Source organism: Glycine max, chromosome 2 (assembly GCF_000004515.6).
Source record: "Glycine max cultivar Williams 82 chromosome 2, Glycine_max_v4.0, whole genome shotgun sequence".
NCBI lineage: Eukaryota > Viridiplantae > Streptophyta > Magnoliopsida > Fabales > Fabaceae > Glycine > Glycine max.
In genome coordinates this window covers 42215202-42234214 of record NC_016089.4, presented here as the reverse complement: position 1 = coordinate 42234214, position 19013 = coordinate 42215202, and the positions used below count along the sequence as shown (strand labels likewise).

At 29.5% G+C, this 19013-nt stretch overlaps 1 protein-coding gene and 1 pseudogene across 2 annotated transcripts; both read right to left on the bottom strand.

Moving 5' to 3' along the window:
• Positions 1-6202: 6202 nt before the first annotated feature.
• Positions 6203-7619, bottom strand: LOC100780561 (pentatricopeptide repeat-containing protein At1g09900-like; annotated as a pseudogene).
• Positions 7620-9075: 1456 nt separating this feature from the next.
• LOC100779493 (pentatricopeptide repeat-containing protein At1g09900) lies at positions 9076-11843 on the bottom strand. Of its 2 annotated transcripts, XM_041008186.1 has the most exons (3): positions 11674-11843; positions 11326-11436; positions 9076-11231 (listed from the first exon to the last, which is right to left on the bottom strand). In XM_041008186.1, the coding sequence occupies exon 3, from the start codon at positions 11073-11075 to the stop codon at positions 9270-9272; it is 1806 nt and encodes a 601-aa protein (XP_040864120.1). In that variant the 5' UTR covers positions 11076-11231; positions 11326-11436; positions 11674-11843; the 3' UTR covers positions 9076-9269. The 2 variants fall into 2 exon arrangements, with proteins under 2 accessions (XP_040864120.1, XP_025981968.2); XM_026126183.2 differs by lacking the exon at positions 11326-11436.
• Between the last annotated feature and the right edge of the window lie 7170 nt (positions 11844-19013).

Genomic DNA, 19013 nt, shown 5'->3' with positions numbered 1-19013 from the left:
AGAAATAAGTATTTATAATGGAAATTAGAAACTACAAAAAAAAGTTATAAAAGTATAATTTTAGGTATCTCAATCAACAAAATTTAATTATTTAACCCATGTCCTACAACTATCAGTTAGTATTTGTCTTTTTTTTTTTTAAAGATGATAATACTACTTGAAGAACCTAGTAAAAAGTATTGGTTTTTAGAACTTGTACATGCAAGAATATTGACCTAAACAAAATGAAAATACTAATATGAAGAGACAAGAAAAATATTTTTTTTTTGTTGTGTTAGAGTGTGAATCATCTATACGCAATCAAAATGCATTTTGTTAGAATAAACATAATAAAAATGTGATTATGTTAGACTGTTACTATAGTGTTTTTACTCTCCCTAACACAATTCTATTCTTTATTGTTCAACAGAAACGTACTTTTGTTAGGGATATTTTCCTAAATGAAAAATAACAAAGCTTGGGGTGAAAAAGCGAAAACAAGGTGGGAATAGCAGAGCCCATTTTAAAACCACACAAGCCAAACGTCCATCGGTCCATATATTTGGGCTTGTAATAAAATTCAAACTGACCCGACCAACTGGATTTTAAAAAAAAATCTCAACTCAAACTAAGTAACTAACCTACCGAAGTTGGATTGGTTTGTCAAATTGAGTGTATTCTTTAATTTTTACTATTTATGACACTGTCATTGTCTCTTTCTTTACCATGGTTTTTTTTATCCTAATCATACACTATCCTCAGCATGTGTTGGGAATATAATCTGCAGTTCGGCTCCATTTTACAATTACTATAGTAATTTATTACCATGGTGTACACAGAGCTTGTCCTGGTGGGGGAACATATGTCATATACTGAGGACGTGCCAAATGTCACATAGCAGAAGGCTATAGTTGTTGATGGGTGCCATGTGCATTGATTCTCATATCAGTCATCACATTGCAGCATTAAGTTTTTTCACTTCCAGCAAATTTTCTGGTAAAATGATGTGCTAGGGAAAACTCAAATTTATATATACTTCTGCCAATATTTGTTGGATTAGGTCGTTTGAGTGCTTTGTTTGGAGCCTTTCATTTTCTAATTTTTTGCAACTTATAAATACATAATATCGGTTTTAGTTATTATAACTAGGGAAGAGAGGCCTCTCTAAAATTTATAAATAAAAAACAAAAAAAATAGAAGTTAAATGTAAAAGTAATGGAAAGTTACCGTAGATTAATATAAAATTTCGAAAGTTTAAGAAATAATATAAGGATAAAATTAGCTAATAAAGTGTGAACACTAAATGGGAGTATTCTTTAATTATTAGTATAGATGTTATTCATTTTATTAAGAATTATATATTGCGGTTGCTTTGTTGGCATGAGATCTTTGGGGTTTCGACATTTTGTAAATTGTAATGCCCTCGTCCCTCTTGTAACTACGGTTGATAAACTTCTGAACAAGTATTTATAGGTGAAGTCTTGAATAACATATATAAAAGCTAAAATAAAATTAATTTTTCTCATTAAGTTAAAATTAACTCATGTACTAGTTAATTTGTAAATTAAAGTCTCTCATTTAGCTTATGTAAAACAAATAATTTTATCTTATAGAAAAAATTTAATTCATTTATTTTTATTTTCTTCTTTAATAAGAGTTTATTACGAGGTTTATTCAAACATCAATTATATCTTTACCAATTATCCATTCTATATACAAGTTGGCTACCACTGTCAAATTTATCAAAGCAACACAGGGAGACATTGTTTTCTCAAATTGGTTCATATACGTATGGTTTATTGTTGTATTGAAGAAACCAAAACTGGCGTTCAATGAAATGATTCAACCAACAATACTAAGATTCAAAGATGAAAATTAGTTTGTACTTTATGTATATCATTGTCGTTTTCTTAAGGTAATTTCTAGTTTTTTAACAGTCAAAGAAAACTGTCAATATCCTTTAACAGTCAAAGACTCCATTCTAGAAAAAATACTAAAAGACTGTCTTATTTTTTAAAATAAATTTAGACTTTAATAGACATATTAATTGTAATTGTAACAGTCAATTAGTAAGAAAATTATATTTTTATAACCTTTAAAATAATTATTATAAGTCAATTAATTTATTATATACGACAATTTTGATTAGAAAATAATAATATAAAAAAATCGTTATACCGATTAAAAAAATACTAAATTTTCTTTTGATCGATATAATTTTATCTCTAAAATAATTTACATTTCAACGTCTACATTAAATATTACTATCTTTCTCACTACACCAATTCTTTTAATTTCTTCCTATAAGAAAAATCTTTTAATTGCTTAAAAAAATAATTCTTTTTATATTAAATATTTTAAATTATTTTCTTTTCCAATATATAACCCACTTCAAAATTTACTTCCAAAATAATTCTTGCAGTAAACTTCTCCAAGATGCAGTGCAAAATTGAGGTTTAGGTGCTGGCGTGCTGCAAAATATATAATAAACATGTTCTTTGTTCACTAAAGTTATCTTGTGTTTTTTTTTTTTTTGGGGGGGGGGGTGGGGTTCAGGGAAGTAAGAATTAATACAATATCAGTGAGTGATGAAGGACTTGTAATCAGAAATCTTATGAGAAAAAGGAAAATCAATAAGCTCAAAAGGAATGAAAATGAATATCTCTCAAACTCCTGTAGTAGTTTTCTGTTTAGAACAGGAAAATCCCCTCGATCATCTCGTAGAGCCAACCACTTTCACATATAGCGTACATTAAACTAAGGAATATATATATATATATATATATATATATATATATATATATATATATATATATATATATATATATATATATATATATATATATATATATATATATATATATATATATATTATATATATATATATATATATATATATATATATATATTGTATGTTACTAATTAGCGTACCTTCAAAACTTGAACCTTATCCTTATTTGAGAGTTTTAGTTGAACTTGATACGGGGGCAGCAAATCTATCAGAGAATCTACGACGCGAAGTAGGTTCGTCTTCCTCGTCGTCCATGCAACCCTCATCGAAGTTTTGAGCATAGCTTAAAGGGTCATACCCAAAACCACCAACGGGTTTGTAAGTGCTTGTTCTCCTTGTCCAAGGAAGCTTCAATTTGAGACACCCCCAACACGAAAGCAAGCTTGTTCTACGAGTTGATGAACTTTTCTCCATCACTTCCAGAGTGCTTCATGGAATGAAAGTACGAAAGATCAGTATCAAATGCTTTTACGATGCCTTTCTTATTCACTACTTTGCTGTCATGCCAGTGATTATAAGTGTGTGGCAGAGAATATTATAAGAGAAAATAGGCTATATATACTACTATACTAATAGGTATTGGTCAATTAGTTGATCTGAGTATTATAAATTTTTTATAATATATTTAATTATACGGATGAAAAAATATTTATATAAAATAATATTATATTATTATTATATCATAAATATTATATATATTATAATAAATTATTAATTTTTATAATAATCATGTTAGAAAAAATTTAAAAATACTATACTTAACTCACTCATTTAAATACATATTTTTTTTATTGGTTGAAATTTAATGAAAATAATAAATTTTGTGAACCATATATCTTATTGAATCTCTTTACTTCTTGATTTTTTTCAATAAATTTTAATTAATAAAAAAGTATGTTAGAGAATTTATTTTTAATAGGTTACAAGTAGTCTTTTTTTTTCACTGTCACTATATTACAAGTCATATTAATTAACAATAATTTTTAAATAATTGACAATGTAAAATATACACTAATATGTACTATGTAGCAATTAAACTCAATTTACAAAATCCTATGGTCAAGAAGTTAACGCCTTTGGGGTTGAAATGAAAGTGGAAGAATATAAAAATTTGTCGTTTTGAATTGATTAGTTGTATGTAAAGAGAATCTAATGGTACAGTAAGGTTGTCATTCAGATAGTAAAACAAGGTGGTGCCAGGACAGTTTTTGGTCATGAATCAGGAAGTGAAAAACATAGTCGATCCGAAGCAGATAATTTTCCACATTCAATCATAGGTTAATAATAGAGGACTGAGGATAGTAAATAATTCCTAAAAAGGATGCATGCAATGCAATGCAACTAGGTATCCTACATGGATAGTTGTTACATTAAGGTGTGATGATTATTAAAATTAAAAGGTTCAATCCAGCGTGGGCAAAGATCTAGAGTAGGTTTGGGTAGAGAATATTTGCAGGAGACACAACTTGTCCCTTAATCCTAGTGGGCATACAGAATTGTGACGTTTACGAAATTATCTTGTTCATATGAATATGAATGTCATTTCCTTTTTTTCGGTTCTGTGGGATAGTGAACGATTCATTAGTCCCACCATTTCAATATGTGGCCCAGCTATCCTGGACGGTAAGTTGGGACTGTTTCTACTATTCAAAGATTCAGGCCAAATATTTAACAAAGAATAAGAAAATAAGAATTTAGATTATCTAAAGGGTATGATACGAGCATCAAATGGTAAAGTATGAGGTTCAAAACTATTTGTTATCTCAAATAGGTCAATTTTACCTCAATCAAATCATATTGAGCTCCAGGTGTTTATTTGTATAGAACTAGGCAGTTAAGTTTTCATTTAACAAATTTATTTTTCCTTCTGGACAACTAAGTTTAGATTGATTGAAAGGGATATATATTAAAGTGGATATATTTGAAATTTTAGGTCAACTGAACAAATTAAATTATACAAATAAATGATAATAAATTTTAAAATGATTTTAGAGTTTATCCTATCAAGTATTATTGGACCAATCAAACATCTATTATTATCAAATTACCTTTAAATGTCTAATCTTGCAAGGTTCACAATTAAGATGTTAAATCTTGAGCGTGAAGATTATTAAGTTAAACCTAAACTCAAATTGTAAAACCATGCAAATTGTTGTTGGCATGAAACGGAATTATACTCAGCAAGTCGTTGTTAGCATTGTTTAAATTAAGGTTGTTGCCAAATACACCTTTATCTTTACTTTTACACCTCCTTTCACTTCTTTTTTCCAAGTATATTTTTTTTTCTTTTAATGAAGATCACTACACTCCCTCTATTCTGCAACACAAGATAAAACTTAAACCCCCATCTCTTATAATTACCTAAATCCAAAGGAAGCACCCAAATCAAACTAACCTTACGACATATTGGTTCGCACAATTTTAGTTTCAATTTATCGTTTGGTTTGCGCAGCACCCAAGCCCTAGAACGTGTTGCTTCAATTTGATTTAAACTCAGGTATCAAACTCTAATTGCAGTGATTGATGTTATCCGAATTGATTGATGGTTGCTTCAAAAAATAATTTGATGAATTCTACAAAATAAAGGAATTCCTTATCCTGCTTTGGTCTATTTTAGTAGGCCTGCAAATTTGGGATTTGTGTTGCCATGACTAGGTTCACTGCACGAACATTTTTGGGTTACTATGAGAGAATTTGGGCAAGGGATTTCCCTATTCAGATTCCTTGATAAGGTTTTGGAGTTTTAGTGTTACTCATTTGCTTGAATGTGTTCATTTGCATGTTTTCTTTCGGTGATGATGACAAAAAGATAATATGGAACGAAAGAAAGAATAAAGGGGATAAAGAAGGGGGTGCACTAACTTCTAGAAAAAATTTTAAAAAATAGTTGGAAAAATAATGAGTGTAAGGAGGTGTACAAGTAAAGATGGGAGGTGTGTTTAATAAAAGCCTAAACTAATATGGAATGACTTAGATCGTAATGTATTGTTTCATTCTGTACAAGTATCAAGTGTTGCTTCTCCAAAATAAAGTTTGCATGCAAAATTTTACTCATACTTTTGAATGGTAATCAAATATGATTTCAAACTGATTTTCCTATGTTTGGGCCCTTCCACCTTACATCCAAACATACCCCCAGTCTTTTTCACGTTATCATAAAAACGCTTGACTTAAATTTCACCATCTGTTCTCCCTCAAAATGAAAAATCTATAATGTAGACCAAGTGGCTTGTGGACACTAAAATAGGGGGACAACAAAATTTAAGTGCATAAATGGGAAGAGCCATTTAGTAGTGCAATGTAAAAATGCATTGCATCCAACATATAGATTGCTTTATAGAAATATCACACAAATGATTTTATTGAAATTTTGGTTTTTGACAAAACCGAATAGGGATCAACCAACCCATGTAGCCAAGTAATCAACACATCCTAACGGGATAAGAATTGGCTGTTGTAGTTGATGTTTTCGTCTACATCTTGACTTTTCATTTTTTCAACCAAACTTTTCTTTACAAGTCCTTTGGACTACAATTCACTCCACAACTTCGAAGCCTCCTCAGGTAATCCTTCACAAGTAATGCCTTTTACAAGAATATTATAGGTAGCCTCAGTAGGTTTACATCCGTTTTCTACCATATAAGCAAGAAAATCAATGGCCCGACTGGTTTGCTGAGTTTTACATAGTCCCATAATTATTGAGTCTAATACCTAACCCTTCCAAGAAACGGAAATTTTGTATTGCTTCATGAACCTTTCCTTTACGACTTAGGCCCCCTTCTACTGAAGTGAAAGTAATTAGATTAGGCTTCAGAGCCTTGCTGCACATCAATGATTACACTGTAAGTAATTATATCAAGTTCAAGACCTTTTCTGCACATCTCTTCAAAGAGTACCACAACATGCACTGTTTTTCCAACCTTCAAAAGCCCATCAATCACTATATAAGTAATTAGAAGAGGAGAGCACCCATTCAAACTTAATTGGTTTAGTATCTCAATTGCATCATCCACCTTCCCATCTTTGCATAATGCAGTTAGCAAAATATTATAAGGTCACTGTATCTAGGTAACAACCCCTGGATACCATTATTCTCGAGTACTCAATAGTTCTATCAGCACTTTTTTCATTACAAAACCCTTCAATCAATGGATTGTAACTTCTGAAATTAGGAGTACAACCATGCTTTGGCATCATCTCCAAGACATTAAGGGCTTTACCTAGTAAGCCTTTCAGGCACAAGAAATTGATCAAGGTATTGAAAGTAACAACATTGGGGGAAAACCCGTTACGAAGCATGCTAGCCAATAGTTTCATAGCATCCATCCATTTTCCACCACTACACAAGCTATGCAAGATAATAGTATAGGAAATCACATCGAGCTGAATACTATAGGATGGCAAATTCTTTAAAAATCTAATTGCTTCATCCAACCTACCTTCATTGCAAATCCCCTTTATAAGAACATTATATGTAACCACATTAGGTTTGCATCCTTTGCTCATCATCTCAATCAGCAGCTTCATTGCCTGACCAACTCCACTTTCTTTACAAGCTGCATCAATCAATTCAGTGCATGTAACTACATCTGGGTAACACTTACTTTGCAACTGTCTGTCAAGTACTACCACCCCTTGCTTCAATTTCGATTCCCCCTTGCCCAAGTCTCACACTGCTCTCAATCCTTCATTAGACATCTACGACGGAGGAATCTGTGGGAACGGTGTGCAGTGTAGAGTAGTAAGGTTGTATTGTGTTGTGTTCTGTATATAAAGGGAAGGAGAGAAGAGCGGGAAGCGTATTTGATTAATTACTTGATCAACGCACGCGATCAACGTATGGACCCATTAACGAAACTTTTTTTTTTTAAAAAAAAAAACATTGATGAACTTAAATACGTACTTTAAATTTTTCATACAAATACTGTAAAAAAAATCATATCAATAATATAGTTACCCCAACAAATACATATTTTAAGTTTAATTTAAGTTAAATTATCTACAATTTTCTGAACTATTTGATAATTTTTTATTTAAGCTCTTGAACTATTTTTTTTAATTAAGTTCCTGAAAATTTAAAAAATAAATATAAATTCAGGGATCCAACTGAAAAAAATAATAATTCAGAAACCTGCAAATCAATTTAACCTTTAGTTATTATATGGATCACATGATTTTTTCAATGATGTTTTGATATTATTTTTTACTCTATTCTATTATTTTGTATCGTCTCTATACAAAATTAGAATAATTGACTTATATAAAAATATTTTTAAGAGTTATTCTTCAACAAGAACATCTTTTTCTCTTGGACGTTTTTAGGGATTTTCTTAACAATTTATCTCTTTCAATTTATAGTTTTATCTTTATTTCTAAATTAAATTTTAATACTTTTTTTAAAAAATATCAATATTTAAAAATAACCTTGAATTATAATATAAATTGCTCATCATTAACCACAAATATAATGTACATGATCAAAAATATTTATTTATTAAAAAATTTGATTATAATATAATTTATTTATTTTAAAACATATTGTTATACTTTTTAGTTTATATGTATAAAAAAAGACAAGTATCATGTTCCTTGCATAAGTTAGAATACTAGTTTTGTACAAATATTTGATTTGTTCCATATTTTTGCCTCATTTTTGTTTATTTATCAAGTTATTCAACTGCTAAAATCATTCAAAACAAATAATATTTTATTTAACAAATTATTCAATTCATTAAAGTTATTAAATTACATAATAAAAAAACATTACACACAAATGGAAAGATAAATTAACTAGGCAACGGAAACTAGTTTTAGTTGTGTATTTGGTCCATGTACAAAACAAAGACTTGTCTTCATTCTGTAGTCATACACAATGAAAACTAATTTCTATCGAGGTTATTTTGTAAAAGAATAATTAGAAGAAGAAAAAAAAGGCTGGAAAGGCAGAGATCAATCATGAAATTATCAAATGATTGACCCAAAGAAAAACGCATAAATTTGTTTGCCAAAATCTCACACAACAACTAATGTCCATATAATTCCTACACTTTCATAATTTAAAGTTTTAAGACAATCGATGATATAAAACAAAATTCATCATAATTACAGAATTCCAGCACAAAAATATAGTTTGGCTTCAGAAGACGATCAATTGAATATTTATATTCTAGACCAACAAGTGAAACACAAACTATAATCTATAATAAGGGGGGATTACAAAATTGAAACGTAAAAACGAAAATCTGTAAACTAGACCAAGTGATCGGTGGTAACTAAAATAGGGGACAACAAAATCTAAGTTCATAAATAGAAAGAGCCATTTAGTAGTGCAATGTAAAAATGCATTGTATACTACATCTCAATTGGTTTATAGAACTATCACAAAAATGGTCTTATTGATTTGAAATTTTGGTTCTTGATAGAACTGAAAAGGGATCAACGAGACCATGTAGCTGAACCCAACTTAATGGGATAAGATTTGGCTATTGTTATTGATGTTTTATTCTACGTCTTGACTTACTTTTACAATCAAACTTTTCTTCACAAGTCCTCTGGAGTACAATTCATTTGACAACTTCGAAGCTTCCTCAGCTAATCCTTCATAAGTAATGCCTTTTATGAGAGTAGTATAGGAAGCCTCAGTAGGTTTACATCCGTTTGCCACCATATCAACCAGAAAATCTATGGCAAGACTGGTTTGCTGAGCTTTACATAGTCCCATCATTATTGAGTTATAAATGAATGCATTGGGTTTAATACCAAACCCTTTCAAGTAATGGAAAAATTTGATTGCTTCATGAACCTTTCCTTCACGACTTAGGCCCCCCACTACTGAAGTGCAAGTAATTAGATCAGGCTTAAGACCCTTATAACACATCTCTTCCAAGAGCTCTACAGCCAGTTCGGCTTTTCCCACCTTTAAAAGCCCATTAATTATTATATTGTAAGTAATTATATCTGCTTCAAGACCTTTTCTGCACATCTCTTCAAAAAGTTCAACAGCACACTCTGTTTTTCCAACCTTCAAAAGCCCATCAATCACTGTATTATAACTAATTAGAGAAGGAGAGCAACCCTTGGAACTTAGCTGGCTCAGTATCACAACTGCATCATCCACCTTCCCATCTTTGCATAATGCAGTTAGCAAAATATTATAGGTCACTATATCTGGGTAACAACCCCTAGATACCATTATTTCCAAGTGCTCAATTGCTCTATCAATACCTTTTCTGTTACAAAACCCTTGAATCAATGGATTGAAACTTCTGGAATTAGGAGTATGACCATGCTTTGGCATCATCTCCAAGACATTAAGGGCTTTACCTAGTAAGCCTTTCTGGCACAAGAAATTGATCAAGATATTGAAAGTAACAACACTCGGGAAACACCCCTTACGAAGCATGGTAGCCAATAGTTTCATAGCATCCATCCATCTGCCACCACTACACAAGCTACGCAAGATCATATTGTGAGAAATCACATCAGACTGACAACCATAGGATGGCAATTTCTTTAAAAATATAATTGCTTCATCCAACCTACCTTCTTTGCAAAACCCTTTTATAAGAACATTATATGTAACCACATCAGGTTTGCATCCTTTTCCCCTCATCTCATTGAACAGCTTCATTGCCTGACCAACTCCACTTTCTTTACAAGTTGCATCAATCAATACAGTGCATGTAACTACATCTGGGTAACACTTGCTTTGCAGCTGCCTGTCAAGTACTTGCATGGCTTGCTTCAATTTCCCTCTATCACACAAACTACACAAAACTGCATCATATGTAGCAGCATTTGGAGCAACACTCGTGTGATCTAAAACCCGCAAGGCTTCCTCTATCTCCCCTGATTTGCAATAAGCATTAATCAAAACATTGTAACTGTTTGCATCAATAACAGCTCCAGACTCCTCCAGAATTCCCATGATTCGAGTTGCATTCTTAGTCCTACCAATCTTGCAAAACTCACGGATTAAAGCAGTGCAAGCAACAACATCAGGGATTTTTCCTTTGTTAGTCATATACTCAAGAAACCTAGAACCTTCCTCCAATTCCCCATTTCTAATCAACCTGCAGAGATGATGAATCTCAGACTCCTCAAAATTCAAGGATGTATTGACCCCATTTAAAGCACCTTTAGAGAATCTTTCAGAATGTTGCAGATTACCTTTCAAACCAGAATTTTCATATTTCGAAACAGCAAACACACAATTGCCCAAATGCTTTCTAGACCAAGTGCCCTTAGGTTTTCTAAAGTCAATAACCCCACCAGACAGACCAAATACGTGAGATTTGCAGGCCATATATATTATATACTCTCACCAAATTGAATGCAGAATCAGTGTTACAACTTTCTCAGTGGAAGTGTTTAAATGACCAAGTCCATTGCTTCACCATCTTTCAACACTTGCTACACAAACTCTCATGCCACCAAATCCATTTTCACCAACTCCCATAACCTGAGACCAAAATCACGCATTTCATAAGTGCACAAGTTAATATACTTAAAAAGGTTAAGTATGCTATAAAAATGAGGCAAGCCAACAGTGAAACCTGCAGTAACTGCCTTAATGATAGTCAAAATCTAAGCATCCACGACAACAACACAACACCAAGGGCAAACTTTCACATAGTTACTTCACTAGTCATTCATCAAATCTGAACCTATAACAGTAAACAATCCAACAAACCAAGTAAAATTAAAACACACAAAGTTACACAGAAATCCTAACTCATGGTTTTCTAGAGGAAAACCTCAAAGTTTCTGAAACAGAAATTCAGACTAATCCTTGCTTGTATTCCCCCACGGTATCACACTGATGCTAGAAGAATCCCTAAACCTTTTCTAAACGGGATAATGATAAGGAGGGAAAAAGCGGAGAGAGCGAGGGTTTTACTTACCCGGTGGGTGAAGAGGTTGCTCTACGACAGAGGTAACTGTGGCAACGCTGTGCAGTGTTGAGCGGCAAACTGCGAAGGTGTGTGTACTAGGTTGTGCGTCAGCTTAGGGAGACAGCAGAGGGTTCAATGTTCATATATAGCGCCAAGCCTAAGTGGAATCGGTTTCCGCAGTAGTGCATCTGTGTAAATATCATTGTCTTGTTGCTGGAATTTTCATTTTCATATCACATATTTCTCATAATATTATTTTTTTATCTTTTGATTTCGCTGATAAACTCTAAAAGATAAAAATATAAAATTTAATTTAATTCTAAAAATAGAAAAAGTATCAGATGTTAATAAATTATTATTATTATGTGTTAATAATTTATTATTATTATTTAATATTTATAAAATATATTTTTAAATTGTCTTTTAATATATATATTATTATTATTTTGATTTTCTCGTCAAACCTTAATTTTTATTGGTAAAAAAATTTTATCATATATTTTATAATTTTATCAAATTTTTACTAAATTTCTCACTTTTAATCTTTAAAATGATTCTATATCCCAATTCCAATTTAAGTACTCTAATATTTAGATTCAAATTAATATGTCAAGTGTTTCGAGTAGAAAAAATAAAACGATCCGCATGACTAAATTAATTTATTTTTAAAAAATAATATAATCAACTATTTTTTTTAAAGAAAGTCTCAGAAAATTTAAACTAGATAGAACTAAATTGAAATTATAAGTCTTTTTCCTTAATCAATATATATATATATATATATATATATATATATATATATATATATATATATATATATATATATATATACCTCAAATATGAAAGAATCTCATTGATAAACCTTATGTGTTTCCATTTGAAACAAAAGTTATTATACATAATATGAATGAAATGAAAAACAGTTACTAATAAATAAAGAATCCAAATAAATTTAAATAAAAAATACAATAATGTTTAAACTAATATAGAGGTTAACTAAAAAAAACTAATACAAAAGTTTATTACTTGCGAAAAGTAGAGTTGTATCCCTCGCTGATTTAGAGGATTTAGCGACCTTAAATTCCATTTGATATATTATAGAAGAGCACATAATAAAGATTAATAATTAACTGAAGAAAAAAATTTTCAAGAATTAAAAGACTTTTATTTTTTTAAAATGATAACTCAGTTGATTAAATTTTGTGAGACTTTTTTTAAAAAATTCTACTTTAGTTTTATCTAGTTTAAATTTTGTGATACTTTTTTAAAAAAATATAGTTGATTAATTTTTTTTTTCTGAAATAAATAAATTTGGTCTCGCAGCCGATTGTGTTTTTTTTACTCAAAAATCTCGACATATTATTTTCAATCTAAATATAAGATTACTTTAGTTAAAATTGGGATATAGAATAATTTTAAAGATTAAAAATGAGAAATTTAGTAGAAATTTGATAAAATTATAAGATATAAGATAATATTTTTTAAAATTGTAAAGATTAAGGTTTGATAAGAAAATCAAAATAATAAAAATATATATATGTTAAAAGGCAATTTAAAAAATATATTAGATAAGTACTAAACAAACATGAGCATTAAATTATAAACACATAATAATAATAATAATAATAATAATAATAATAATAATAATAATAATAATTAGTCACAATCTATTAGTAGCATTCAGGTATATATTGTTGCACTTTTATACTTTCGGGGACTAAATTTTGTATTGTTATCTTTCAGGAATGCATCTGTCACACCGGAGTGAAAAGATAAAAAGTTAAAAAAAATATTATGACAAATATATCCATATGCTGACAATCCATATTGGTCATCATTTCAGTGATAAATTTGTTCTTCTATGTTATGTAAACGACTTTATTAACGGTGACGAACGAAAATTAACGTCAGGATATATTTATCGTACTTTTTACACTTTCGGGGATTAAATTTTGTATTTTCATCTTTCAAAAGTGCATTTGTCAGTGAATTATACATTAAGGGACAAAAGTGACTATTTACCCAAATTTGTATTTCTACCTACTATCTTAAAAGGGTCGTGCTTATGACACTGATCAAGAATTAAAAAAAAATAGGAAAATTACAAGAGAATGTAATTTTTTTTTTATCAAAAACATAATTTTGTATATTTTAAGAAAAATATTCTTTTAATTTTTTAACTAACCTTCTAAGACATTTGTTAACATTTGTTGTTTTAAAATAAAGATATTTAATTTTTTGTTTAGAAAATTTTATAATTTTGATTTAATCCTTAGCTTTTGCTATATTTTTTTTATTTCTTATATTTTAATTAATTAAATTATTTTTTATGATATTTTAAATAAATATGTTAGGCTTAAGGTTTAATTAGATAAAAATAAAATAAATAAAGCATAAAGAATTTGATAAATACTACAAATTTTCTAAAATAATCTGACTAAATATATTTATTTTAAAATGAAAAAACTGAAATTATAAATTAAATAAAATAAAAAGATTTTTTTTATTTTGAATGACCATTTTGATGAGAGGTATTTGTCAATTTTTGCTACTATTTTCAGCGAGTCATTCTTTTCAATTATGTTTTTATTTTATGAATTTATTTTAATATATAAATATATAATTTTAATCATTTTGGACTTTTATTTTTATATATAATTTAAATATATAAAAGTGTGTTAAAAATGAATATTTTATATTTTTATAGCTTTTCTTATAAATTATTATTTACTATGAATATTTTTTTTAAAATAATATATGCATTTAATAAACAAAAAGTAATGCTTTTAAAATCTTGTAGTTATGTCAATAATCAATTATGAATCTCAAAAAATTTCATTCACGAATGAGTTATCACTGTTCTTCTTCTTAAATATTATTTTATTTTACATGTGTTTTTTTACATCATTATACATGTGTTGTTTATATTTTTCATTTTATATGTGTTGTTTGAAATTTGAATGTGTATTTAAAACAAATTACTAATTGACTAAATTAAATATTATTTTGATATTTTTTTGTAACTTAATATATGTTTTCTTTTTTATAATATCAGTACCTTTCTTTGAATGACTTATTAAGGGCTTTAAATTCAAAAGGGTGATAAAAAGTATTTTTAAAACAAAAAAATAAACTATATTCAATATGGATTTTTTATTTAAGCATTGTTTTCTTTAAAAGCATTTGATAACATTTTAAATCTGTTATTGGTTATTATATTAAAGCTTGAATATTTTTTTCTATGTAAATTTAACGAATTTTGATTTTAGTCTTTATAAAAAAATTCTTTTGACTTTTATCTCTCAAAAAGTTAAGTTTTTATTTTTTTTATCCCTATTATTACATGACACTCGTTAACGGTCTATGGATTTAGAAGGACCAATGATCATCCTAATTAACACATGTTAGTAGTGTTTGTGGATTATGGTATAATATCTACATCTAATACCTTAAATTTAAAGATAAATTAAGATGAAGATTCATCACTTTAAATTAAAAAATTCAAAGATAAGAACCAAAAAAGAATTTTCTATAGTAAAACTTTAAAGTATCATTTCAAAATGTGTCATAAATTAATGATAAGTTTAACATTTTTCTTATTATAGACCTAAAGACTACCAAGGTCAATTATTAAAAGCCCAAACAGCTAAAAATATTAAAAGTAAAAAAAAAAAAAATGAAGGAAGTTACTATTGTCACTACAAAAAATGTTACTCTCACTACCCTTTCCATAAAAACACGATTCTATTGTAGATTTATATAACAAAATTATATTTTTGTTGTCCACATAAAAATGAAAAAAAAAATAAAAGTATAATTTCTTTATATAATGTATAACTTGATTGTATTTCATTGTTGACAAAGGGAATAAAAAAACAAAATAACAAAACACAATTTTGTTATACAGCGTGAATGCAGTCTCATCTTTGGGGGTGGTGCAAAGGACGTGGTTGCTTGCATCTCGATGGTGGGTACAATCTCTTCATTGGAGGTGGCACGGAGGACATGGCTACTTGTATCGGGGAAGGTAAAGGGGGAGAGGGAAGAGAGGGAGATAAACATACAGGGACATGAATGTCTTTTTATGATTTAAGTCCAATATAAATGATATTGTCTAACAAAAGCTCAAATATTAAATATGTTTAATCTATTTTTTTTCAAGTGAAGTTTCTTAGTTAGATCTCCTAAGACAACTTTTTAGTGAAAATGGTAATTCCTCTCGATAAATCTAAAAAAAATCATAGTATATTAAAAATGAGAAAAACTGATAACATTCTCTTTGATACTTTTATACTAATATTTTTTTATATATTTGGTTAAAACTTTATAAAAATTACAAGTTTTGATCGATCATATTTTTAAATCAGGAGAATCCCTGTGTTTGGATGGGAAAATTTAACCGGGTAAAGTATTTCAACAGAGATGTTAAATTGCCTTCCAATAATCTAATATGTTTGGATGGAGTATTTTAAAAGTAATTAAAATGCTGTCATTTTTACAAAGTATTTTAATATACTAATTTGAGAGAATTTGAAATTCTCATTAAAAAGCAAAGAAATTAAAATTCCTCCCTGTATCCCTCTCTCAGCACACCACACACCACGAGCTCTCTCTCTCCCTCTCAACACACCATCACAAGCTCTCTCTCTTTCCCTCTCAACAGCGTCACAAGCTACCACTCCCTCTCCGTGACTTTTCTTCCTCTCGCTGGTAAGTTCCTCTCTCCCTCACTCATCTCTGTTTTTTTCTTTTCTTTTTTCAAGTTTATGTTTGTTTGATTTTGATTTCATTTTTGTAGTTATAAGGGTTGCTTGATTTTTTTTATTTGTTTCGTTTTCTATTTTATTTATTTTGTTTCCGTGATTTTGATATGTTGGTGGGTGTGAATTGAATGGATTTGGAGTTGAGATAGATTGTGACCACCATATGTTTGTGAATATGTATCAAAGAGAAATAGAGAAACAAATCTATTTGAATTTCTTGAACTGTATGATTTTCTGGGGGTTCAAGGGAATTGGTTCAAGGGATTACATGCTTACAAGTATGTTCATAGGGAAAGTTTTGATTGACAGAGATTAATTTGTGTCCTAGAACTGGCTAAGGTCACGGAAGCAACCAGGGCTTCATTAGTTTATCCTCTATCAAGTTGGTATGCAAATCCGCTGGCTTGTTTAACTGTGTCTGCGTAATAAGTTCATGAGTTTTTTCTGTTGAAGCAATGTATGCATAATAGTATGATTGGTGTTGGTTGGGAGTTGATACATTTTAAGCATATAACATATATAAGGGGAAGATGATATGGAGGGATTTATCAGAGGTATGGGATAGTTTGTAAGCTGGTCACACTTGGAACAATTGCTTAGCCTAATACACCAAATTGAAGTGGTGGATCTAGAACCTAGGTTAAGGAAACAATTTATTTAAAAAACTGTGGATTTTGCCAAAAAAAACTGTGGAATGATATATATTTATTCTTTATGCTTTTGTAAGGGATTATTTACCCTCTTTACATTGTTTTTATTCTTCACTCTCGTGTATATCTCATCAAGGGTGCATTAACATGTAGAAAGTGTAACATTCCATTTTTTTCATAAATAAATTTAAAAAGATTTTTAGTAAAAATAATAAAAAATAAATAAATAGAGTAAATAATAGGTCATAAATGTCCCTAGCTATAAATAACAACATGCTAAGTTTTTCAGACTGACTCCTCAGCCTCCTCTATCTCTCATTTTCATTTTTTCCCTTCTCCTCTCAAAACTCTTTCTTTTTCCCGCAACCCACTAAACCTGTCTCAGAAAAACGACGATCTCGGAATTATTCACCGTTGGATCGTCGTGATATTTAAACACCAGTTTCACAACCCAATTCCAAGAATTCCCACCGTTGGGAATTTCAAAATCATATCTGAGCTTATAGTAAAACCCTTCACATTGTAGCCTTTTAATTTCCCGCAGAAACCCAAAACTGTCTCGGTAAAATTACGATCCTGATTTCGATAACCGTTGGATTTTCATGAAATTTGGATATGTTGTTCGAAATTCAATTGCGGACACTTTCACCGTTGGGATTGGCGAGATAAACTTTTGGAGGGAGAAAAAGAAATCGCATGAAGACAGTACAAGTGGAGGTTTCACTCTCTTCTCCGTCTCTCTAACGTTTGGGAATTCTATCGGAGCAGTCGGAGGAATAACTGGAGGAATCTCAGGGAACCCCTAGAGATGCTGCTATCGCTAGCTGAAGACACGTGAGTCCGCTCAGAGGTAAGGGATGAGTTATTCACAATTGGAAATTAGTGAGAACATGTGTAGGAATCCTTAGAGATATCAATTGGAATGCGTTTTGGGGTGTTTTTGCAATTTTCATTTTATCCCTATAATTATTACAGTGAATTATATATGTTTGGCAAACTAATTGTTGTGAAATTGATATGCTATTGTGTTGAGCGTGAACCCTATAAATCGAGTATTTTTTTTCTAATTAATATGAATTGATGAAATAAAGTAAGGAGAAATTTAGAGAGAGATATTGATTTTGTATTTTCTCTTTTTCTTTCTTTTTATGTTTTTATTTATAATTTAAAAAATTAATATCATAATTGAAATTGACCAAAGTGTTCATATAATTATTTAGAATTTGTGCATTAAAAGCTTACTTTGTAATTTGTGATTCAATATGATGTATGCTAGTTTATATATATAGAGGTAGTTATTTATATTAATAATTTATGTAAATAATATTGTAGAGTGTTATAGTATGATTCCAAAAAATTATTAAGCGTTGGAGTTTGAGAATATTATGGTTAAATTTGATGAACATGTGTATGTTGTACCTTATGAATATCATTAGGAATGTTATGAGATGGTTGATGTGGTGTTATGAGATGTTAAAGTGTGGACATGATATTCGAATTGAATAAGTGGATGTGTTTAACACTTGATGTTACATTAATTATATTGTGAGCTATGAATTATACAATAACCCGAACAATGTTTATGCGCAGTGTTAAAGAGAAAGTGTAGGTTCCTAGTTAGGAACCAGTGTTAAATTATAACGCAATTGTGTTAAACATGTTTGAAACATGAGTGTGAGGTCGTGATATTGTATAATTCATGAGCAATGCTTATAAATGAAATATGTGATGAATTATGGAATAATATGTTGCCTTGAGATTATAATATTGTTATTGAGATTGAGTAAAAGTGTAAAATAGAACAGGTGTTGAATTGTGAGATACGTGAAAGCATGTGATGGTGGATTGTGACATTATGAGATGTGAAATTGTGAATGAGTTTTGGTTGTTAATAAGTGTGTGATTAATTCTTGATGTGACATTATTTGTGTTGTAA

Excerpts from the sequence above, each read along its gene's own strand:
- LOC100779493 (XM_041008186.1), bottom strand. The coding sequence starts at position 11,075 with ATGGCCTGCAAATCTCACGTATTTGGTCTGTCTGGTGGGGTTATTGAC.